At 42.9% G+C, this 25,964-nt stretch overlaps 1 protein-coding gene and 1 long non-coding RNA gene across 2 annotated transcripts in view; both read right to left on the bottom strand.

Annotated features, from left to right (window-relative positions):
- The window catches only part of LOC136044410 (uncharacterized), a 174,359-nt gene extending 150,009 nt beyond the window's left edge, over window positions 1-24,350 (bottom strand). Inside the window, exon 1 of the long non-coding RNA XR_010621815.1 lies at window positions 24,277-24,350. This is a non-coding gene — a long non-coding RNA (uncharacterized LOC136044410). The remainder of the gene's footprint in view (window positions 1-24,276) is intronic.
- Window positions 2,530-3,216, bottom strand: LOC136044478 (ankyrin repeat domain-containing protein SOWAHC-like). Its single transcript, XM_065729804.1, is given in 1 exon segment — window positions 2,530-3,216. A coding segment is annotated over 1 exon segment (687 nt).
- Window positions 24,351-25,964: the final 1,614 nt, after the last annotated feature.

Raw genomic sequence — 25,964 nt, forward strand, 5'->3', positions numbered from 1 at the left:
CAATTGGGCAGGAAGCATGAATGGTCTTCTCGCACTTTTGTTTAAGACTGTATTAGTGAGGGATTATTTCCCTCCTGTTTCAACTCAGTACACAATTTTTATGGTACATCTTATCAGCACGCAGTTAGCAAAATGCAGCATTTCCAAGGAATTGTTTCCAGAGGACTGAAGCAATGTGGTGGTGTTGTGGGTATCCATGCTCACCCAACAAATGAGGGCTGCTGCTGCTGCAATGTCAGCTCTGCTTGAAAGAGGCAAAAAAGAAAGTAGTAGGGTGAGAATAAGAAAGGATAGGAAGAGAGGAAATAACCTAAAGTTGCACTATAGGAGACTCGGGTCAAATATTAGGAACAATTTCTTCTAAGAAAGGGTGGTCAGGCACAAGCACAGGCTGCCCAGAGGCTGGTGGAGTCATTATCCCATGGTACTTGGGGACATGGTTAGCAGGCATGGTGGGCGTGAGTTAACAGCTGAACTGGATGACCATAGAGAACTTTTCCAATCATAATGGTCCTTTGAGTGCCAGTACTGAAGACCTTTCCTTGCGAGTCTGGTTGCAGGTCAGGTTGTCCCCAAGGAGCAACCATAACTCCATCTCAGCTCATTCCATTCTCCTGTGTAGCACCTTCAAAGCCCATCAGCATCAAAACGCTCTGATAACTGCAGTCTCCATGTTTGGTTCACAAGTGGCTCTAACTCAGGGTTAAGTATATTTCATCCAGTTTTTGTAAACATTCTGTTGATCACCATCGTAAAGAGATGATCATTAATCTGAAATGTTTGCCACTGCCTTGAAAAAAAAAAAAAGCTAGCAGGAAAACCAGTTTGACCTGATGTTCTCTTAACACAAAACCTTAGGGAATCTTACTATTTCTGGTATTAACCCTCCTGCCTGAAGAACTGACTTCTCCACAGTTCTTTACCATTTGAAAGACTCAATTTCAGCATCAGTTAAAATGTAAAATTACTGGGTCCAAACAAGAGCATTGCATCAGCCTGATAAACCACAACCTTCTAAAATACACAGCATTAGGATTTAATAAAAATCCAGTTGGTGTGAAGAAGATAATGCCACTCGATAACCCACATATGAAGAAATTTGTGGAAGATTATCATTAATCTACTAAAGAAAATAAATGGAAAATCGGGGAAGTGAGCCTTTTAAATAGAAGTGCATTAATAAGAACAGAAATAAAGCTAAAACAGAATCTGGGTAACACATGTGGTAGCTCAATTTCTAACCTAATGATTGTCCAGGACATTGCAGAGAAGGAAAAGAAGACCCACAAAGGCGACATCTATTTATAAACTATTTTCTCAGCCACTTCAGTTCCTGTAATCCATCTCATTCAATGAAATAACAGATTGGATTGGAAGGGACCTAAAAGCCCACTCAGTCCCTGCACCTGCTGGCCACACTATTTCTGATACAAGCCAGGATGCCAGTGGCCTTCTTGGTCACCTGGGCACACTGCTGGCTCACATTCAGCTGAGCAGCAACTAAAATCCCCAGGTCTGTTTCTTCTACACAGTCTTCCAGCTGCTCTGCCCCAAGCCTGGTTCCCTGGGGTTGTTGCGGACAAAGCACAGCACCCAGCACTCGGCCTTGTTGAACCTCATGTTCATCTCATGGGCTTCACGCATTTTCCATGGTTTTCAGCAATGTGCCCTCTTTTAGGAGCTGCTCCTGGATCCCGGTCCCAGCAGGAGCCACTGCACACTGCCCTATGGGGTGTCCCTTTCCCTTCCTCCCCATGGGAGTGAGCAACTCAGGCTCCCCCTTCCTGTGGGCAGCGGTCCTCAGGGAAGAGGACTGGGAGATTACCAGAGGGATTGGGAATGCTTAGAAAGACAGCTCTGGGCACTGACAAACAGGGAACTATAACTTTTATTCTACCAAGAAACTATTATTATCTAAGAAACTGTCATGGTTTTATGATTTTTGGTATTGATATTCCACATCATAACATCATGTAGTGCATTTAGAGATAAAGAGTTCATGCTCCAGCTCCATGGATCATTGATAGTTCCAGGTATACCTGTCTCAGAAGAGAACTCCATTCCCCAGAGGACTGTGCGATGCTTTGTATTTTTACGTGTTTCCACTCAGAGGAAAAGATAAAAACTGTCTGTGGTCACGGGACCCACCCTCTTTCCTTTGGGATCAGCGTTAGCGTAAGGCCTTCGGTTTATCAGGCACTTGCTCATTTTATTTGATTTATTAGCTTCAATTCCAATTATATTGTATTATATTGTGTTATTTTGCTTTCTGATATCTTATTTAGTAAATTAGCTTTCCTCCTCAGATCGTTGCCACCGTTTTGTTTTCTAGACCCATCTCCCTTTTCCCTTTCCCCCTTCCCTAGGGTGTGGGTCTGCAGGTCCCCCACACCAATTGTCACAGAACCGGGCCAAACCTGCCCGTAAACCTTTGACAGAAACAAACAAGTCCAAAAGAAAAGCAAACTCAGACTAAGGATGGAAGAAGTAGAACAGTCTTCTGACACACTTGGGCACAGACAGCTGTCTCTAGTGGCACGGGGCTCTTCCCTCAGTGCCGGTGCTGTAATTGCCAGGCACCACCAAAGCCCTCACCAGCTCCATCAGCTCCCTGGAGGTGTCTGCCCGCAGGTACTGCCAGGCCTTGTGCCTGCTGTGATCCCTGAGGCTGGTGTCTGCCTTGTATTCCTTCACAAGCAGTTCCACGAGTGATGAGTGGCCCTGCTGTGCAGCCAGGATCAGAGGAGTGAGTCCACCCTTGGACGTGTGAGTGTCCACATTTACAACACAGCCCTTCTAGCAGGCACAGGAGGTGACCTTGGCGAAGGTCTTCTGGTGGCCGTGCTTGGCCAGCCAGTGGAGGGTGGTGGACCCTGTCACAGGGTCAGTCACTCTTAGCAGGTTGGGGTCCTGCTCCAGCAGCCACTCACAGCACAGGCCGAGGGATGGCACCACGGGGACCTTCTGCTCCTGTGGCCCTACGAGCAGGCCAGGGGCACTGGCTGTCATCTGCACGGCAGCAGCCAGCATGGCACGGCTGAGGCTGCTGCTCTGCACGAGCATTTCCCTCAGCTCCTTCCTGCAGGCGCTGCCGGGGCCATTGCAGAGCCTGCCTGCAGCCCTGCCGGGATGGGTGACCGTGGGGCAGACATGTCCCTGGGCATCACCTGCTGCTCCATGCCGCACTGAGCTCTCTGCCTGCTCTGGCTGGGCCATGGCACTGCCACCTGAGGGGCTCCTCACGCTCTCTGCCTCTGTGCTGCTCTGCACTGTGCCAACTGACAGTGCCACCTAGCAACGGTGCAACCCCACCATCTCACAGTGCCTCCACTGCTGTGCCCACAGCCACTCCCTGGCTCTGGGGGTTGTGGCACTCCAACTTGATGCATGATTCATGATGTGTAAGGTTCATCTCAACTCAGCTCTATTGCAGGCTTAAGGTATTTGAAGCTGAATGGTTTCGTAAAGCTGTATTATAAAAACTCCTCCACAATAACTGCCCTATTATTTTAGAAATGTTTTTTTACGTGCTCACTTACCACAGCTGACCTCACTTTGGCCAGCTGGATGGATACAGATGCTAACATTACAGTGTCCTTAGGACGCATGGGTACAAACCACCTCCTTGCATCACAACCACAAATGAAAACAGCCAATGTAACTTCAGCACCTGTAATTTATGTTCTCAATAAGAACTGTGTAGTCTCTGTGTACCACGGAAGGTTTACATAGCAATTCACAGTAATCCAAAACCCATTTCTGGAAGCCATGGGGAGGAGGTATTAAGTGGACCAGGTTTCTCATACACATTATTAACTCACTTCAGTAAAGTGAACCCTGAGCAAATTGTAATGACAATTTTTTCCAGGTACCTCAAGAAGAGGGATAGGAAATGGCTTGGTAGGAAGATTCCTTAACATTCCTCAAAGTTTTGACCTTATCACTTCTTCCAGAAAGAAGTTGTTTTGAGTTTTTAAGCTCCCCAGTGAAACACAAGAGCCAAAGTTGGGTTTAGAATGGGTTACCAGGCATACCTGGTTAGGAACAGCCTGCCTGCTTCTGCTCCATGCCCAAGTGCTGCTTTGGTCAGTGCTTTCAGCTAGGCCCCACTCCATAAACATAGTCGCTGGTATGTATTTTTTCATCTGATTATAAGTTAGAGAACTGCAAGTGCATGACAACAGTAAATTCAGAGTAATCAAAGCATAAGGAGGTTTTCAACCCAAACTCACTACCTACATACAACTCAGAAGACTGATCTGCAGTACCTTTCATATTTTATCTGATGGAAAACCAATCTTCAACTGAACTGTGGGTATTTGACACTACCTTAAAACATGTGGAGAGATGTTAAATGCCTTTGCTGTTTTTCGTTTTATTTCCTGGTCTCCATCCCCTCAGAGTATAGAAGCCTATTTATGCCTTTAAATTCCCATGTCCTTCTAACACCCCCCATCATGTAAATCAAGCTTTTATACTTAGACTTTGATTAATGTTGTTTAAACAACAGAAACACTCCATACTCCAACAAAGCATTGGATTTCCTATGGGATCCAGGACCTCTGTTAGGACACAAGTGCTGCTAAACTGCATTTTACTATCTGAAGGACGACTCTTAAGTATATTCTAAGAACTGCAGCAGATACATTAATGTCTTGTCTGGCAGCCAAGACTGCTCATCAGTCTTCCAGACCTGCCATTCCTAGAAAGAGACACTGCCTGCAGAAACCTCCTTCACTAGTGATACAGAAAGTGCACAAGCTCTAATATCACATTTTGGGAAAAAATGAGTACTTACATGCAGGAGACTGTTTAACCTTTGAAGTAGAAGTGTTATACAAGTTGTTTAGTTTTAGTGTCCGATTTGTAGTGTTGCAGCAGCAGCGATAGATTTCTGCTATGAATTAGCAAATTAGAGTTCCATTGGACTGAGCAGGCACTCAGCATGCAGTCGGATGTATGCTTTACTGCATACCAGGCAAAGAATACAGTTTAGTAGAGCTTCTCAACACCAGCAAACTCTGAATGTATCCATGAAGAACAGAAGTGACTGTTATGGGGAGCTCAAACTGTAAAACCAGTTTTTCTAAGCCTCCCCTCTGCCCTGGAAAAACCACATCAGTGGTAGCATTGGGAACAGTTTCCCAGTTCAGGACGAGAAGAAAGCCCTGCATCCAACAGAGGAGAGTTCAGTTAGGATGTACATAAGGATAGGAAAGACCTGGATGTAAATCCCTTCTCCACCAAACTCAGAAGCATGACCTTACTTGCCTTCCAGCAAGGAGAGGAGCTGCATGTTAATTTTGCAACAGAAAAATAGGAACAAAGGAAGGTGCTGGCTGGTTCAGAGGATGCAACCATGTCCACAGGGGAGCTGGGACAGCATATCCATGCTCTCTCCTGCAGGCAGATGAAGATAAATGTTTGCACCGACATTGGTTGCTTTTGGCACTATTACCCTATTAAAGACAAGCTCAAGTCTCTTTAAGATGATTAAAAGCCATGGAATGTTTCTGATGAGCTGAGTGCTTGCACAAGCTCGTATGACAAAGCTGACAGCCAGCCAAACATGGTCCAGGACGCCAGGACAACATGGCCCAGAGATGTTTCCAACTTCCCGATTATGTTCTCTCAAAGTAATATCACCCACAGAGTAAAATCATAATGTATAATTTGTACAATTGCAGCTTAAAGAAGTTAATTATAAGAGTTCCTTCTATCCCTGGCACAATATATACTTTCTAATAAATAACATTGTAATTGAGTACAATTGTCCACTGCAATCCCATTCCAGGTACCCAAAGGCAATTAGATTAATATTTGCACTACAGAAGGATGTGCAACCATCACATAAATTAAGCTTTAAGAAGAAAAGGCTTTGACAGAACAGCAGTAAATGGGCACAGTTTCTTTTAGCTCACTCCCAAGTGCAGAGAGGCTCCCCCAGTCAGAATCTGTGCGATCACTGATATAGCATTAGAGTTTTCTAACACAAGAAAAATCCTCCACGCATCAAGGATAGGTTGGAGGCAGCTTCATACCCCATCTCATGAATTTGCTTCCTTTTTTTCCTCCCGTGATGACAATCACAGAATGAAAGGGATTGGGAGCTCAAGAAAGGACCTCAAGAGATCATTGAGTCTAAGCCCTGCTAGAGCAGGTTCCCTAAAGCAGGTTGCACAGTTGGGCATCCAGATGGGTCTTGAGTATCTCCATAGAAGGAGACTCCACCACCTCTCTGGGCAGCCTGTGCCAGTGCTCCATCACCCTTTCCTTAAATATCTTGAAGGTTTTTTGTTGTTTTTTTTAATTGAAAAGCAGGAAAAGAGCTAGGAAATACTTTGAGAACCATTAGAAAGACCTCACTCAGACACCACCCACTGCTCTAGAGTGCTCTGTATCTGACTTTTAACTACTGACTGACTATTTCGTTTATTTCTGTAGAATCCCCACTTCAGCATTTCTCAACAGTTTTGGACAAAAGCAGGCAATCTCTACTCATGGTCAGAATAGCATTAAGTCAAGCTTTGCCGTTCCAGACAGCACTGCACACCTCCATCTCGGCAAGGACATGAAATTCAACCCTAAGGGGCATTCTGTGTAAGAGCTGAAAAACCTCACAACCTGTGTGCAGGCCAGATGAGAGCAGATGGCACGAGATTTTTAATCACCCATAGTAAAGAAAGTTTTGCCTTATTGGTGCTTGAGTATTTGAAGAAGCTTCAGAAGGCAACACAATGGTTACAAGAGACAAACACTACATGCTCCTTTGGCTTCAAGTGACAAAATAGTACTTATGACTTTCCACTAGAAAATGACTAAGGCATATAGCAATCAGAGCAAATGTGTTGTGACACATATCAAGACCTTATCCCCACTGTAACTAACCAGAGGGGAACTCAAGGGCACACATTTAGAAATGAGTGCAGAGTCAGCCTGTAGAGTTTTGTTACAAAACCCCAGTAACAAAATGGAAAAACCTGTTCCATATTGTAAGTTTAATTATGACAAAGCTATTGTGTTTGGCATCATTCAAATACCTCAGACTTAGTTAAGTCTATAAGAAGAAAGAGAAAATGAAACACTGACTTTTCAACTTAATGTACCATGGGTATCTAAATTCAACAGCTGTGATCACTTGTAGCAACTTACATGTCAGGATCAATCTAAGGAATCCAACACTTTTGAAGAATCTTCTAATGAAGACCTACAAAATGCCATGTTATTCCATAGCTAAGTAACTTTATGCATTAAGGTGATGTGCTTTGAAGAAAATCCAGGAAATTTGCACAACAATACCTGAGCTGAAGAATTATGAGTGGAATGGTTCACGTTCCCCAGCCTCCCCTCAAAACATGAATGCTTTCAGTGAAATGCGGGTTTACACTGCACCACTTTGACCTTTGCAGTGGTTTATATTTGGGCAAATGGGCATTCCATCCATTTCCCAGAGGCTAGTCAGATTGTAAACAGGAGAAAACGAAGAATTGCAGCCAATCTAATTACAGAATATTGAAAAGGTCAAAGAAGTGCACCAAGCCAGTACAATTTTCAAAAGGAAATTTATCAAGAGCTCTTAGATAAAAAGAAGCACAATGGAAATAAAGCATGCCATCAAGTATTGATGCTATGGCCAGAGGATGAGGGCAACCCATGGTCCCTCTCAGGGTCTGGAAAAATGCAAATCCATTTCAGTGTGGAAGGCAAGATAGGTTTCAAACTGCCAAGCAATAAGAATCGTCTACAAGTAGTTTTTACTAATACCCCATTTCACTTAGGTTAGAATTTAGCTGCAACAGTGTTGAGGCAAAAAAAGCAGTAGTGGAACTACTGAACCATCACCACTGTGTGGCCACAGTATGGCCGATAGTCCCACAGAGCCTTACACGCACTCTGGAGAAGCGATATCAGCCACGCACAGCCATCGTACCCATAGAACTGCTGCCTCTGAGCAAGCTGAGCATTTCAGTGTATCTAACTGCTTTGACCAGGACTCCAGAAGCAGAACAGTAACTGCTGGGGTTCAAACTACTTGGATAATTTCCATAAAATCCATGATTGCCTCCCTTCCAAAGGTTCACTTTGGAAGACCACGATCAAGCAAATATATCGGGAGGAATTAACACATCTGCATAACAGTGGTACATGTGTGCTACACATACATTTAGGTAATACATCTCAGCTAAAAAGAACAAATATCAGCTCCGAAACAAAGGCAGTGGGAAGAGAAGAACAAGGCGAGTAAAGTAAAAAATCCTGTATTCTCTCTCAAAGAGGAGCTCTGCAAAGGCTCTGGGGAGGACAGAGCAATCCAAAAAGGCTCAAGCAGACAGATGTCGCCTTGAGAGATGGCAAGATCTGATTTTACTGGCTAAATCAGTGTCAAAGAAGACAAAAAGAGAAGAGACACGTCCCTGGAGCAATGCTGGCCACTCCATTCAACACAGGGCTGGGACAGCTGGATGGGCACCAGGGCACACACCCTGACCACTCAGGTCCCATGGCAGGGTGTGCTGCAGTGAGCATGCCAGTGGTACTAGTACAGAGCTTGCTGCATTGCTGGGAAACAAGGAGCCACCAGCTGCAAGGCTGAACATACTTCATGTTACCTCTTTGCTCCCAGAAGCATTTAACAACACAGCCATTACTTCAACCTGAACATCACAAGCAGGCGAAGTGGCCCTTCATGGTTCTGGCTGTGACAGGGGAAGGACATGACAAAGACCATCTGATCTCCAAAGGAAACTCTGCTGCCTCTTCTACCTGAGGAGGTATCACTATCCAGTATCAGCATGACAGCTTGAATTCACAGAAGACAAATGTGAAAAGCCACAGAACAAAGCCAACAGTGCACACTCTGAGCATAACCCAATAAGAGAGGCTGAGCTGACATTGCTACCACAGCTGGTGCTGTCCTGTCAATACTTTCCAGAGGAGGAACTCTTTTGTAAATGTCAGCAATCAGGATCGATCCATGCCACACACACTGGACGTTTCAGAGAAAACACACTAAGGTATCACTGGCCACAGCCCTCATCCCCCCATTTGTCAGTTCTTACATTTCTCACTCAGATCCAAGCAATCACGATGAAAAGACTCATCCATCTTTATTACTTCAAAGGGAATACATTACCATCTAAAGTGTCACTTAATTTTCTACACCAACTACATATTTTCTAGTGAACAATTTACATGGAAATCATACCCACAGCACAGAGAAAAGATGATTAATGTCCAATCAAATATAAGTTTCATCGTAACAAATATTTTGTTATCACCAGTCACTATGATTTATTGTGATCTATAAAGCCTACTCAAAAAAAAAAGACTGTCTGTCATATATTTTTGACCAGTTTCAAAATATATGAAAATAGCACTATGAGAAGTCACAAACCATGCACAGCCTCCTGCCAGCCATTCCAGCCCTGCTGTCAGTTCTGATGTGGCCCACATGAAATGGCTTGCACGGGCAGTTCCATTTATCTTTGTTTCATTGTTCAAGCTCAGCTAGAAAAGAACAGCTCTCCCGCAGCCTTGGCCCAATCCCCAGGTGGTGCAAGTCCCAGCTCTGCCAGCCACCTCTTCCCATCAGGATTAAGGGCTCCACTACAAGCACACCACAGTCACTGCCAGAGGACACGCAAGAACCCTGCGGAGAGGTGGACCCCTCTGTCTCTCTCATCAGTGATAGCACATCAACTTCTAAAAGGGGAACCAACAGCATCAGAGGCTGTGCCATGCACCTTACAATCCTATTCCTCACCCTTTATCAGACTTCCCTTTCCTGGACAGATGCAGAGCAGTCCATGCCTCACACTAACCTGGGAGAGAGAATGAAAACTGAAAAATGACCACTGGGTGTAAGAATAAGAATTCTACTATGAAGTCCTTATAGACTGTTCAATGTAAAGTAGCATACAGAATACTGCAAGAAAATACAGCTGTCCTGAAAGCTATTTCTTGGCTCTAAAAACACACACTCTGCAAAAATAAAATAATTTCATAAACAAAATTTTCCATAAATATGCTCTATACATTGCCTGGCAAGAAGAGCAGGAGGGGCTTTCAGGGCCAAGACTCTACAAAAGAATAATAATGGCTAAAGAACAAACACAACACTTCCCACATGGCAAATGATGCCAAAAGCTACTCCCATTAGAACGGAAGCCAGCAACACCAACTACACTGTGTCTCTTTACTGTCCCTCTTTTTAATTTATTTTGTTAGGAAGTGCAAGTTGTGAGACCAGCTGAGCTCTGCCCAACCCCACCAGCAGCATGCTTCAAGGAGGGATGCACGACAGCACTAGATTCACCTAGGGCAGAGTAGGGGCTCAGCTGTTGCCCCTGGAGGACTTATCCATACAGAACTAGCACACCACCTTAACATGCAGCATTTCTAAGTGCAGGCTCAAAATAATGTTCATTCTGTTATAGGATTCCTAGGAAAAAGTCTTCTACAGGGGGTTATTCTCAGGAAGTCAAAATCCCTTCCTCTTGACCACTGCGCTGGTGATGCAGAGATGCAAAAATCACTCAGAAAAATATGACAAAGCCACAGCTGTCATCCTCCATTTGTCAATCTCCACTTAAATAGAGGCTGGAAGCTTCTTGAACATAGGGTACAAAGAAGAACTCAGTCTTACAGAGAAAACCCAGGCTGGCATGTAGAAGCTGCTGTGGTAGAGCTGTGGGGCTGCTGCAGTGTGTGGGCAGCACTGCAACTGCAGAGAACCAACAGTGCACCACTCATTGCTCTGAGACTGTTGTGCTGACAGTGGCAGCAGTATAGTACAAAAGGGTATTGTCTAACTATTGTCTAACCTGTGCTATTGGCACGTTAACACATCATATCAATAATGCTGCAGATTACTTGTGCCTACATCAAAAATTCTGACTTTGCTGCATAAAACCAGCAGCAAGGCAAGGCATGCTTGGAAGCAGACAGCTCTGAGTGTGCTGCTAAGCCCTGGTGACACTTCAAGGCCAGGCTCTCCTCCAGTCCAAACCATTCTATGATTCTAACCCCAGGATTTGCATGTCAGTTTCAGTCCACAATCTGTATGGGGTTTTTTGTTCACTTCATCCAGACATGTGGAAAATACCACCACAGTCGTCCTTCCCATGGCTCTATTACAAGGGATGGTTTGTTAGAAATGGAAGTACCTTCTGCTCCCAACACTGTCACTACTAAAGAGAGTAAGAAAAGCCCAAAGATGCAGGCAACAACTGGAGGCCTTCACAATACTATTTCAAATGAGCCCAAAGCTCTGCCACCAATGCAGCCTCTGCTTTCTGACCCAGGCACTGCAGGTGGCAGAGGTCCCATGGTGATTTGCCTTCTTTTTGTTTGCACAGGGTAAGGCAAACTCAAAATGCACAACACAGCCTATGCTTAAAGTGATTCACCTTCACAACAGCCTTCTTGGTTTCCATCACTATCAAAAGCAGTTATTTTGCTGACATGATCTTAAATTTTCTCTTACCTGAGGAAATCTTGTCTACTGCAGCATCTAATTCTACCAGCGCAGTACAGAGTGACCCAGGTGAGGACATCTGTAAAGCTAGTTATTTTGTTATTTCCACATCACGTTTAATCCTACAAAAGTGGGTTAGGTCAGAGCACCTTGACTGCTCAGCTAACAGTCTGTGTACGAGCAACACCGCCGACAAGAACATTTCAGGTCAGAGTGAGCCACAGACAGGTTCTATGGCAGAAGGATGTTCTTCATCCCAAACTAACCAGTTGCAATAAAAACACAATGACATCTTGAAAATCCTCTTGAGATAAAGGAAAGTAGCATATTCACATCTGCTCTGCGCAACATGCTCATCCCTGAAGAAAAACTGTTTGTATGGAAGCACCAAATTAAGAATCAATTCCAGGTGCAATTAATGGCCAGCATGCCACATGGCTCCTACTGCACAGCAATTGTTTTTTCCTGTTCCTTTCTATCATTAATTTAACTCCTGGCTTTTTTAATTTCTTAACAAGCTACTCCAGTAAGGTTCCAATATTCGCAGCACCTCTAGACACCCCTCTATCACATAAGATCATCTTGAAATAACCCTCCTGTAAGTAAAGCATCTTTTTCAAGCACCTGTGAACCTTACAAGCAGGCAGCACATTCGTTCATTCATGCAGCAATTGTTTGCAACAATTAACTACTTCACTTAAGATCACAAGATCAGTGTAAGCTTCCAGTGCAAAAAATAGTCTTGTTCCACAGAATATGATACTGAAGTATATAAGCAGACCTTGAGAGACAGTTTTATACAAGAGGAATACATGCTCTGGCATGGTAAGCAAGACTGAAGGACCCCAGAACTAACATCTCTTCTTAAATGTCAGCTGTAAGAAAGCTGCAGTAAAGTGATGTAACGAGTAAATCACCATCTCATGAGATTTTCCACTGAACAGAATAGCAGTCATGCTATTAGTGATAAATGCATAATAATTCTTCCCTACATTAAAGTTAATATAATTAAATAGCATCTTTTAATTAAGTATACTAAATTGTCATGTAATCAAGACCAATTTTAAGCCACTCTAATGGATTTGAGCCCTGAAAGCTAAGTTGGTTCTATTTCTGCTAAAACCATATTAAAAAGGGCCAAAATCTTTTGTGAGTGGCAACAACATGTGTTTCACGAAGTTCTATTCTGCTGAAATACACTGCTTGCCAGGCAGTGAGCCGAGGGAGGTCAGAGCCCAGGAGAGGGTCCCCTCCAGAAGTATGTAACTCCAATCATTTACCCAGCAGCACTGCCACCGCACATATTGGAGTCACCCAGAGAGCGAAGAGCTCATACAAATAATCGTTGCTTTTTCTGTTGTACAATTCCAGTCTCTCTTCCAGCAACCATAGCTGTGCAGCAAACACAAGGCACTTCATTTATCGGAATGCTACAGTGCTGACAGAGGTACTACGACCAGGCAGCCTCTTTCACCTGTTAAATATATGCCTCTTTTCCCCCCAGCTTTCCTTCTTCCTTCTGCAGAAGGAAACAAAAGCATTTTTATGCTAAATATTTTGGCCATGTATACAATTTCTGCCCTATTCTTATCTAACTGACAAGTCAAATTCCCCATGTCAGACCAGTGCAGTCATTTATGCCACTCATTGTTGGCTCACAAAAGTATATATTGAGAATATAATATGATATTGTCAGATCAGAATGACAGCTGATGGTAATGTAAGTTCCTCTTTATTGTAGTTGCCAATATTATAGTCTAGCATGTGTTGAGGTTTAGTGCTTTAGGGAAAGGAGAGCTGGGCTCTTGCTTCAGACTGCAGTGGCATCAAGCTCAGGAAGCACATAGCTCAGTGGCAGTAAATTCAACAAAGTTTGGAAGAAATTTTGGAACAAAAAGACGTATGATACATTCTAAAGGTCAATGACTGAGAGTCTCAATACACACAAGCAACTTTAAAACAATCCATTCAATGATTTTCCTGATACTGGTCCACAAAGAGGAAAAAACAGACCATTTCTTTTCAGAACCCAAACTCAGTCTCCTAACACAGCTCACATCTGTGTTTATTACCACCCTAAGGTACTGAAGAAAGATTTGCCATTCAACACGTGGATTCACTTAGACTGCATTCCCTTCTCACAGAGAGAGAACTTTTTTGCAGAGGACTAGAGCCTTCCCCAGCTGCTGAATTTGCTGCCAGTTGTTTTGTAGTAAAATGGAAAGGGAGGATAAGTGAAAGTGAACCAAGACCATCTGCCTCTGCAGAGGCCAAGCTGTCCCAGCAGCTCTGCTCAAAGCTCCTTCTCGCTCTGCTCTCTGCAGCCTGCCCTTGCTGCTTTGGCAGCCTCAACATGACCCAGCTCTTCTACAGGAAGAGAGTGACTAAAGGGAACAAAGTTGGGAAGAGAGCAACAAGCATAGCATCAGACCACACACCGTTTTAAAAACAAACAATAGATGTCAGTAGTTTCCTGCCCTATCTCCCTTTTCAAACTCACTACAGCCTTTCTTTTTGACTGCTGATGCCCAAAAGATGGACGTGGTCGGATTCTGGGTGGATGAGCATTAGAAAATGAAGTTCTCAACAACTTCTTGAAATGGACCCCATTCCAGCCTTTAACAGCATACAGACACAATGTGTTTGAGAAAGATTACCAACTACTGATTAGTGGTTTCCAGGAACTCTTACAGCTAGCTGCAGAGCAGGAACCATCAAGAATCTGGGACAACATTCATAAAATGAGATTAACAATTGTTATCATCACTCCCATGCCTTCTTGGTATGATGGGCATCTAGAAGGGGACCCACTGCTGGCAAATAGAATTCAATTTAACTTTGCTGGGCCACATGCAGTATCGTGCATACTTGAGCCATCTTTTCCATGTGACATTTTCATCTTCATCTCCTTATTGCCTTGACAAAGAGCAAGAGTTATGAAACATAACTCCAAAGTGAAATTTGAAGCAGACAAAACTCTTATCTTACTTTGTCTTCTGAGGAAGGCTACACTGGCAAGTCAATCTCTGATACAAAACTTTTAGTTCAGGTGAAGAGCATGGTTATAATGGAAATTTCCTAGTTGTTTTGTATAGTAGGGGAGAAAAGCTTACTCCTAGGAAATCTGTTGGAAGCCATCCTGCTTTACTGCAATTTTATGCTTGCGTTTCTCACTATCAGGAGGAATTCAACACCCATGGGATTAGTTCCCCTTCTCCATTAGCCTGCCTTTAGAGATGTGACAATAAATAAGCAATAAACTGTGGCACACTATAAGTAAGCTACTCCATTTCTATTTGCTTCAGCTTCTCACAGAGCAGCCCCTTCCTGGCTGCAATCCTTTTCTGGCTATTCAGAAGCAGCACCAAAAGCTGCTGACTTCTGGGCTGCAGCTAGAGCCAACCCCATGACTCTATAGGCTCCTCCAGCATGCCGTGTGCTGCAGGTACGGCCACATAGGGAGAATATCAAGGGTCAGTCGAAGGGAGGGTATTATAGAAAGGCTGGCTTTTGTAAGCAGCCTATATCAGGATATACTTACTGAATACAAATTAATGGGTTCTCTGATAGACAGAATGGGTTTAATTTTTTCTCCCATACCAAAAATAAAAAAAGCAGGGAAGACTTGCCTTAGATCTAGCCCAGAAGACTCATTTATGCTCCACAACACATTTTAACCACAAAACTGCAGACATCTCTCCCTCAAGTTAGAGAAGCACAACCTACAGGCATTCGGGTAAGTTGATATCCTATTTGTTCATCTTACATAAAGCATCAAAGAGTAATAAATCTTACATAAAATCTAACATACAGGTTGTATTTTTTTATAATAAAGTCACTCTAACTACACATACATTTCCAGTTACCCCAGAAGTCTGTTAACAGCCAAACACAGGTGTTGCACAGCTTTCCTATCGCTTAGGTGAAAGTCACAGACACGATGCTGCCAGTTTCATCAGTACTGATGTCCCAACTCACATCTTCCACTTAAATACATGGCAGTACTTTGCAGAAACACAGAATGACTTAGGTTGGAAGGGCCCTCAGAGATCACCCAGTTCCAACCCCCTGCTCCATGCAGGGTTGCCCATGGCCCCATCCAGCCCAGCCCCAGGGTCCTGCAGGGATGGGGCATCCTTCACAGACACATCATATGGCTCCAGCATTACCAGTCACATGCATGGATACATGCTTGGTATTTACTGCAGAGCCTTCTTCAACGTAAGGGAAAATAAAGCAGGCAGGTACTGCAAGCTTATCTTCCAATTTAATATAGATATTTCCTAAGCACCTGATCTGGACATAGATCAACATAGGTGACATAAATGGAAGATGCAAACAGTAAGCATGTTATTTATACCTGCAAAATCAGTCTTAGCTGATACCAAACCGTCAGAAATACACATCTAAAATTGTGAAGATGTAAGAGTGTGCCACAGCAATGCTGAGTGTTCCTAGTTGCCCAGATGAAGGTAAAATCACCCTCCTACCTCTCCCCCCAGCTTAAATTTTCACAGAACCTGCATACAGATAGGTGGTTCATTATGTATGGATTTCTGATTAAGCTTGAGGAAAAAAAATTCACCATTTTCCAAGCAAATTTCCCAGGATATGGCTGTGCATGCATTTCCTCTGGAAATGAGGGTACCACAATGTTTTTGATAAGCTCTGAAGCTCACATTGCAAAGTAGTTGTCTCTAGAAACTGAAGCCAGGAATGACAGTGTGGCTAATGGGAAACTGGTGTGGCTGAACGAGCCTTTATAAGAATCTAAAGATAAGGACTCTAACAGTGTGCTGAAAAGAGCTTAATCAATACTTGTTTTAGTACAAATATTATTTTGCCTTACCACATGATTTTATTAACTTCAAACTGAGGGTAATTTTTATGCCCCAGGCATTCAGCTTTAAGCAGCTCTGTCTGTGAATGGCTCAGCTTGACCAATTATGAAATAAGGGCAATGCATACATGCAGGCCTGAGATAGCATGCAACTCATTTCTTTTATATTAATAGCTCTTGATTTTTCTCTTAACATATATAAGGTTGAGGGGAAAAAAAAAAAGCAGATCTCAGAAGAAGCTGCTTCATTGTCTTGTTTTTAAAGAACAGAAAACTTGCAGGACTTAGCTAGTTCCATGCCTGCCCTGCCCCATCCTCAGACTTACCAAGCTGAATGAGAGCCTTCACATACATACGTACTGTCAGAAGGTAAAAGTACAGGTAGATTTCTTCGCTACTGGATACATTCCCTCCCCTCTTCGCAACCCACAGCCTATCCCCCTTCATGGCCTGCCCAGTGATAGTCACAGCTGCATCCAGCTGCATGGGGTCATGGGACAGAACCACTCATAGAGCACCAGCCTGGAAAAAGCCCAAGCTGGGCTGATGTCCTGACCCCCACATCCCATCACACCCATACACCATTTACCAGCAAATAGGCTGTTTCCAGCTCACAGCTGTTCCAACACTTTCTACCTACCACCATACCTTCTGAGGAGCTCAGCACAGGAAGGATTTCCAAAAGTAGTTTTCTCCAAAAAAAAAAAAAAAAAAAAGGACTTATTTATTGCCAACAAGAATAAAAATGGCCAAACGCATAGGTTTTCCGTTAAATAGCTTTGACTGATTCAGCTTGACAGGTTTTAGCACGTCTGTTTACTTCAATTTAGGGTAATCATTTGATTTTTCTGTCATACTCAGAAAGTTATTTTAAAGCATAAGATTTCTAGTGAGCTCCAAACCTCACACAAAATTGATTTTAGCACATATAGCACTACTGGTGTCTGATGCTGATGAATTACCCTGCTAGTGAAACACAATTTCTACTAAATCAACAAATAGTTTGCTATAAAGGCCATAAGATACACTCAGACCCTACAACAAAGGCTCCCATTTCCTCTTCATTAATCCTTGTAAGCAAGATTCAATAGATAAGGCCAGCTTTCAGGAGTTTTATGGTGTTCTTAGCCATTGGGAAGAAAAAAAACAGCCCAGAAGTTAATTTAAGCCACATGACCCAGAAGAGTCCAAGGCCACTATTTCAAGCACTTGTCTCTTATGATTAGTAGGCAAAAGCCTAATTGTCCATGATCTCCCAACTCACATTACTGAAAAATAATCTTTCAAGCACTGAAAATGCTGCAGATATTCACCTTCAGAAAGAAAAGTACCTAATTTGAAGATAAAGCTTTTGATTTTTATGTTCTATAATATTCTCTCATTTTTAGAACCTACAATATCTCAGTTTTAAAACATTATTGCTCTGCTTTCATTTTAAAAAAATGAACTTGAGTTGAGAAGTCAAAAAGAGGAGAAAAAGGTCATTAAGAATCAAAATTGGAAAGCTATTTTTGATGCAGCCATTTTGCTTCGGAGTGAAATGCAGCCGAGAAAGCCATTCTCATGGCATTTCCACCAACAAGGAGAAGCAATTCTATAATCTCTCACAGTCCCTGCTAAGAAAATATATTTTCCCCTTGAACAAGTGAAGTATTATAGAAACTCTTAATTTATGGTTGCAGCACAAAGCAGAATGAGCCAAGACTTCTCCAAACAAACTGGCAGACTGTACATAGTTCGGGATATTCTGCCAACAAGCTCCATCAATACGCTGAAATTCTTTATCCAGAATCATATACAGGGCCTAAATTCAGAGTACCAGGACACATAACATATTCAGCCTCTCTCCAGCCCTACACTCCATTCTGCCCACAGCATGTAGGGATTCCCTGCCCAGAACAGATCCACATAGGTGCCACACATGGGTGAGCACAGCGCGTGCATCTCACCAAGCTCTGCACAACTCCCTGAGCTACAACTCCAACATCCAGTGAATGCAGTAGAATCACAGAGGTTGAAAAAGACCTCTAAGATCACCCAGTCCAACTGCCAACCCATCCCCACCGTGCCCACTGAACCACACCCCTCTTATCACATCTCCACATTTCTTGAATTGCTCCAGGGATAGGTACTCCACCTGGGCAGCCCATACCAATGCCTGACCACTCTGAGAATTAATTTCTTCTCATCTCCGACCTGAGATGGAAATCCAACTTCCAGGGACCAACGTTCAGCACAATTTTACCCTTGCTGCAGCTGTAAAAAGGGTATGTACTGACAGTTCAAGCCAAAATTCAGCCACCGATCTTCCCCTGGCTTAGACCCCAGGATCAAAAGCACCTCACAGCCCTATTACCTGCACACTCCAGTTTGCTGTATTTTCACTCACTACAGATGTCTTAGTTCTTACTACAGCATCATTCAGGAAAGAGTTTGTTTAGGCCATGCTATCCAGATATGTATATATATGTATATATGGATAGGAGTTTATTTTGTTTGTTTATTTTTTTAAAAGGAGCTTTCTGTTATTTTTAGTGACATACATATCAGGTTCAAGTCATCTAGAAAACTATTTTCTCCTTTTGGTTTTTGATATTCTACTCAGTGGAACATTCCTTCTAAATCCACATACTGCTTTACTCAAATTGGTAGAATCAGGATTCAAGTCAACATGGTAGTACAAATAGTGTTAGAAACATTCTATTATCTGAGGAAAAAATTGAAGATGTGTACTGAATGCTGATTAGTAAGAAGTCAGTGAACTTCACATCTGTTAATGCTGGATCAATAAAATACTCCTCCAAATTGTAACAAAGACCCATCTACAATCTTGTGAAACCAAGTTCTGGCACATGAAAAAATGAAAAGAGAAAACTAAACTCAAAGAGCATCAAAAGCCTAACCCTACCTTGTTTTCTATGTTTCAGTGGCTCGACCAACGAGGGAAAAGCAAAGCACTCCTCTGGCTGTAGAGTAACACCCATGCTTTCATGAGCACCAGAATCAGGAACACACAGTTCATCCACCACTCACTGCAGAGACATGGAATGCCATTCAGAGTCAGTGCCATACAGCACTTACCACAGTACTTTTTCCTCTACTAAAAATGAAGGTTGTATGAGTTTACAGAGCTCCAGATTTAAAAAATAAAAACCACAGTTCAGTCTTGCAACTGAACCTGTTTCTTAATCAAGGCAATATAGAAATACATTTTAATACGTCGTGACAGAGGAGTTTATACTGAAGATGCCCAAACTCCACCCACAAGCTCTGTCAAGACATATCTATCTATATATATACATATTTACCTTAGCACATAGCACAGAAGGGTGCGGAACATGTTCTGCTCCAATAGTGAGTCTACAGGAAACCTAGCTGATGACTTTCCATACAAACATCTCTACTCATTCCGCACCTCAGCTCATAGTTCTGTAGATGAGATCTACAAGCAGAGACACATGATGTAAGCAATACCATTAGATCCAAGCTACCACATGACACAAAGCAACTAAAAGGGACCTTGAAACAAGGGCATTCAGTCACACCAAGTCCTAGAGCACAGTTAAACCTCTGGTCCTACTCAGCAGAGCACAGAGCTCTCAAAAGCAGAGACATAAACCCTTCTCCCACTGTGTATGAGGCTGAAACCATTTCTCTACAGCAGTTTCTATTCTGGCTAACTATCATTCCTATTACATATGCAGTAATTCATTATCACTAAAGAAAACATATAGATGCTGAACAAACTAAGGAGTGCATACACTGCCTGCTCCAGATAAAAGTTATAATCTGTATTCTTCAGATTTAAGGTCAATAGAAATTTCCCACCTACCACTCCCATTCACTACTAAGGTTAATGTCATTTTGGTTTCATCCCCTCTGTTGCTATTGTTAAATGTCTATTTTCTACTTTTGTTGTTGTTGTTTTGGCTATTGGAGCTGTAATGACATCACCATATACATACAAGTAAAGTATTTCCTAGTGTTTGATGCAAGTCATTCCCATTGCAAGACCCTGCTGTCCTCAGCAGCACAACAGCTCCCAAGATGAGCAGCACGCCCAGTGCTGCAGGACAAGAGCACAGTGCTGCTGAGGAGCACCAAGGTCTTCCCACACCACCCCATAGACACACCCAATTTACACATAAACACCATCCTATTGACATTAATAGGAGGCACTCATCCACCCAGCAGACAAAAAAGGTCAAGTCTCACTCCAATATTTGTGTCTAAAAACCAGAATTTGACACATAAATTCAGCAGACCATTTGATTCTACTAGTTTTGACTTTTCAATCTAAAAGATGTTTATTAATTGCAGTTAACTGGTTAAAGGTGGGCTTTTCTCCTGAAATATTGGACTGAGAGATCATCCATGACACCCAATTAAATGAATATTGGAGAGAAATGCCTCCCTTGTTGCTAAATTATTTCAGGAAAGCTGTATAGCCGGTGTTATGCAGAGAGAAAGGCAAGATGAAAACAAGGGACCTCCAGCCTTGCAGTTAATCCATTACAAGATGTGCTCATCAGTCTGGTTGGGCTGGTAGGAAATACACAGCTCCCAGCAGGGTTACAAACACTGGTAATGCAAATGGAGAAGGAACTGGTAGAGTAGAAGTGCTTTCATTCCTGAGCCATCCATCCACCATTTCCTTCTCAACTCTCAAGTAAATGTTCGCAGTGATCCTGGAAATTAAAAGCTCACTCTTTTAAGACTTTTAGGACACTAAGTGTGGAGGAGACCCAGTTTAATGCCACACCACCCAAATAGTGGCAGAACTCAACACATTAGACACACTGTCCAGCAGCAAGCCAGTAGGCTCCATGCTTCCCTGCACAAAACAGCACTGAGCACTGCCAGGAGCTGTGACTATTTAAGTTAGGAAATGGAAGAAGCTAAAAGACAGAAAACAGCTAAAAGAAAACAGCTCAATTTTGCAGTTAATGGAACCCACAGTGCTAAAGCAGTCTCTGTTTCAGCACATCCACGTCAGATAAGTAGCCTGTTGAAGCAGCACCTTTTGGGATACAGAATTTCAGGGGCACAGTCAAGATGTTAAAGTTCCTTTTAAAAACTAGGAGTGCACATATCCCTTAGAGGAGGCAATATAAAGAGACCAGATTTCATTTACAGGATTTATTTTAATTCACTTCTATGATCATTTAGATGAGGCAAATGCACCTTAAAATGCTCCTGAAACTCCATTTGCCAAGCTTGTGGAGTTAAAACCACTTTCCTTCAATAAATTGGTTATAGCTCTTTTTTAAATATCATTATGTTTAACATTTCTGCTCTTTGTTTCCTGCAGCATTAATCTCCGTTATTGACAGTCAGCAGTCACACTCAAGATGAAAGGAATTTTCTTGCCATAATTTAATGCATTTCACATCCTGATAATTCCTCCGTCCTCCTGCTGTTTTAAACAAAACTAGCTCGAAGCACCATTTCTGCCTTCTTCCTTATAACTGCTCACTGATAAAACAGAAACACATCCCTGGGGTAGCTTATAATGTTATCTGTTCCCATTAATTTTAAAATGATTAATGATTGTTCACCAGTATTATATAGTTAGTACAAAAGTTCTTTGATATTCCTAAACAACAATTCCCCCAGTTTCTAACAGCCCACTAAACAGACGTGACTGAGATCAGTACATTGGTTATAGACAAATACTCAATAATAAAGGGCTACCAAAGGGCCCCCAATTTACATGTTATCATCATACTTGCATTAGGCTTGACTATTTCTTGCTTGTTGAAAGGAGGCATTTTTAAATGGTGGTTGCAACCCCTGAAGCACTGTTGAATGAATCCTAACTTGAACAGAGTAAAAGGCACGCAAGGGAAGAACTTGCTAAAGCAAAAGCTTTGTGGCTCCAGCCTCCTTGCTTTGTGTATTATAGCATCTCAGATTGGAAAATCAACCCCAACCCCCTGATAAAGTAGGATCCTGTGGGGTAAATAACTCCCAAGGATGGTACTCCGCAAAGAAATAGTATAGGGGATGGTATATTTTAAGTAGTTCTATATAAACAGTATACAGATAATACAAAAGAGAAGATGGCTCACCTTTAGGATGACAAGGCTCACGGGGGACTCCACGTGGGAGGGATCTCCAAGAAGAGATCCTTTCCTGGTGGTGGTCAGCCCTTAAATGGGGTTTGGGAGAGGTGGAACCAGGCTCCACCCCTTCCACTCACACAGGTATATCACCTTCACCTGTGCCCCCATGGCTGACTCGGTGCTCACCTCAGGTGACCAATCAGTGGTTCAGGCCGTGATTCAGCAGTTCCCATACAGATCCCTACAGCAGGTTGTACAGGTGTGCATCCAGATGGGGCTTCAGAGAAGCAGACTGTGCCACCTCTGTGGGCAGCCTGTTCCAGCACTCCACCACTCCTACAGTAAGTCCTACTTCGTGTTCATAGGGAAATCCCTGTATTCTTGAAGTTCTCAACTTCCATTATTTTCATTCACTTCAATGGCCCCTTGGCTTCTTTATCTCATGTTAGCAAGGTGTTGGAGATATTAAAGTAAAAGGAAGGTGTGCAAATGCAGGTCATGCACAGGAAAGCATGGCAACTGTCCCACTGTTTGCTTCACATACATGGCAATATGCAGCCTGCCACTCTACAGACTTGTTTAGAGAGAGACCACCACAGACTAACCCACAATATTCATGCACCTGGACAGCATCGCATCAAGCAAAACCAGAAAAACAATGTTCCTACCTCAGACAGATCATTTCTGTAACACAGAAGGTGGATACATGGGGAAGGAAAAGAGAATGAGACAATGCTCTCGTCAGATTCATCAACCACTACAGCACTGTCAAGTGTTTGGGAGACAACGCGCCAAAGGTGAACTTTAATGAGATTTTTAAGGGGGTGAATGCTTTTTAGTTCTATGACAAAAAAACAAAAAAAGTAGGGCTTACAAATCCTATCCCTATGGACACCAACTCCCAGCTTTAAAAAGTAGTGTTCACAAACTTAATACCCTTTGTACACTGTAGAAGTTTTAAATGCCAAGATCTCTTTTAGAAAGATAGTTTTACTAATGGAAAGGTTTCCACTATGCTGTCAGAAGAGCAGGATGTTTCAGGAGCTGAGCTTCTTCAAAAATATACACTTTAATTTCGAAATGAATAAACTTTTTTTTTCCCCCAACTGTAATTTTTAAACATAATGAAGTTAAGTCCCACTGTAAAATCTAAAACCACAGCTAACAGTTTTCCTGTCCAACGCAAGGTCATCACACAAAGCAGCAAGATAGATTTGGGGCACTGTTTGCTTAAGGGCTAATCCTCATTCCAAATAATGATTAACAAGAGATCAAAAAAGAGTGATGTTGAAGAGAGTAAAGCAATTAAATGATAAAACACAAATGGAAAATGAAAAGCATTTGTTGCTAAATGAACATACACCAAGTGACCAATGGTTTCAGGGGATTAGACTCACAGTAATAATTACATATTAATACAATCAGCAACAGCACATATCCACAATTCCATTGAAATGAAATTGGCAGCACACAGAATTGTGCATCACAATGGATGTTCAGTCTAGCCCCATAAAACTACGCTGAAACTTGGCACCAATGTGCACCCATTTTTTAGACCACTCTGCTAGCTGTACTAACCTGAACAGCATTTTCAAGCAGAAATGAGATCGAGTATGATTCAAACAAAGGGTTTTGCAACTTGAAAAATACAAGATATTTATTAGACACAGGCACAGATACTCTTTTGCCATGCAAATTTGTTCCTGTTCAAGCATTCAGGACACACTGAAGTTTACACAGCACAGCTCAGAGTAAGCAGCTCAGCCTTGGGTTCATAAGGTTTTCATTTTATGACTGAAACATAAGTGCCCTGATTTGCTTTGGAAGCCTGTTCCCCAGTCATACTAACCAGAAAGTACTGTGATTGCGAAGCCATGGATTGACACAGCACTGACCTTCTGTTCTAGATTGACCACAAATGGAGGACTGTTTTCTTCCTCAAACTAAAGGCATACTGCATTCTGGCCACGATATTCATTCACTGCCTGGACAGGTGTGCTGCACTCAGCTCAGCAGTACACGTTTTGCTGGTAACTTCCTCAAGGAAACACCCCCACACGCAGCTCCAGACCTCACAAGCTACGAGAGAAATAGGAAGGAAAGAAAAATCATTTGGATTTTCTTTAAGGAATGTACGTGTTGTAGAAAGTTATGTAAGTGGTTCATTAGACCAACTCATGTCAGCAAAGAGCAAGGAGCATCTCTGCCCTTATCTGCCTATGGAGGCAGATCAAACTACTACATGAAATTGCCAATAAACACCCCAAATACTACATGGGGTTCTACATGGACAGAAGTCTTTGTTGAATACTGCATTACTATAACCTGCTTAGAGTAGGAACTAAGAGCGATGGTCAGCACACACGTCTGTATATAGGTTATAAATACACAGAATTCCTTCTCCGGTTCCTGCATGAATGCTTTGTTAATCTGAAAGTTGAAGTTTTCCTCCAAAATGCTGCTGGCTTAGAAATGTTTCAGTCAGCTCTAGGATGGGAGCAGATCCCAGGAGTCTATTCACAGCACTGCACCATTCTGCCTGTGGCTACTGCTCACACAGCTGCCACAATTGGCCTGTGCTGCAGCTAATCAGGGGAGTCCACAGAGCTACTGAATACCTCTCAGGTGAGTGAGAGTTACAGCCATATGCTGACATGATAACAAACTGCATATGTGAGCAGTGAGAAGCTACAGACAGCCTGAGATGCATGAGAACAAGCAACTCAAAGCAATATTGAGCCCAGAACCCTTCTCATTTGTCCTAGCAGAAAACAAATTATACATATAAAATAGAAGCAGGAACCCACTGCCAGTGTCTCCTGTCATAGCAGATAGAGACCAAAGCAGAGCACAGCAGCAAACACTAGAGGCAGAAAAAGCAGCAGGAAAAGGAATGCAGCACAACTTCACTAGCAAACAATGGTTGTATGGAAAAGGCTGACTCACTGAAGCCCAAAGTATTTCCTCCGCTGTTCAAGCGAGAGCAGCATCAAAAATACAACAAAAAAAAATGCATTAGAAGAATGAAAATTGTGTTCTGTGACACCCTGCCCTGTTCCTGGCACTCATTTGTGTATGTCTCATCAGAGCAGACTGGGGCACGACACTGATACATCATTATGAAAGGACAAATTGCGTACAAAAGTGTCACAAGCACACGACAACTGCCTTCCCCTCTCTTCTTGGGAACTGGAGTGGTGTTTACTCATCAGATAGGGCCAAGAGAAGGAAATCTGGAGAGGCAATCAGTCACATCAGTGAAAACATCTTGAAGAACATCATGTAACAAGGGGAGTGGTGCCAAGCTGCGCGGCAGAGGGACGCAAGATGAGCGTAAGCAGCAATGCTGCTGCTAGGTTACCTACGGTGCCCCAACCTCTCACAGCCTGCTGGCTGCCCCACCAGCATGGCACATCCCATGCCTCCCCACTTGCTTCCTCCTCTCCCCAGGTCCTGCCAAGAAGAGCAGCCCCCAACTCCCAGGGCCACCATGAGCTGGTAACCCTACTGCAACTTCTGCACTCTACCTGCCTTTACTCACTTCTTGCTCCTGCCTTCTGGTGGTTTTGGCCTTCTCTAAGCT

This window comes from Cyrtonyx montezumae, unplaced genomic scaffold, assembly GCF_038088225.1.
Source record: "Cyrtonyx montezumae isolate F1298 unplaced genomic scaffold, pur_monq_1.0 scaffold_11, whole genome shotgun sequence".
NCBI lineage: Eukaryota > Metazoa > Chordata > Aves > Galliformes > Odontophoridae > Cyrtonyx > Cyrtonyx montezumae.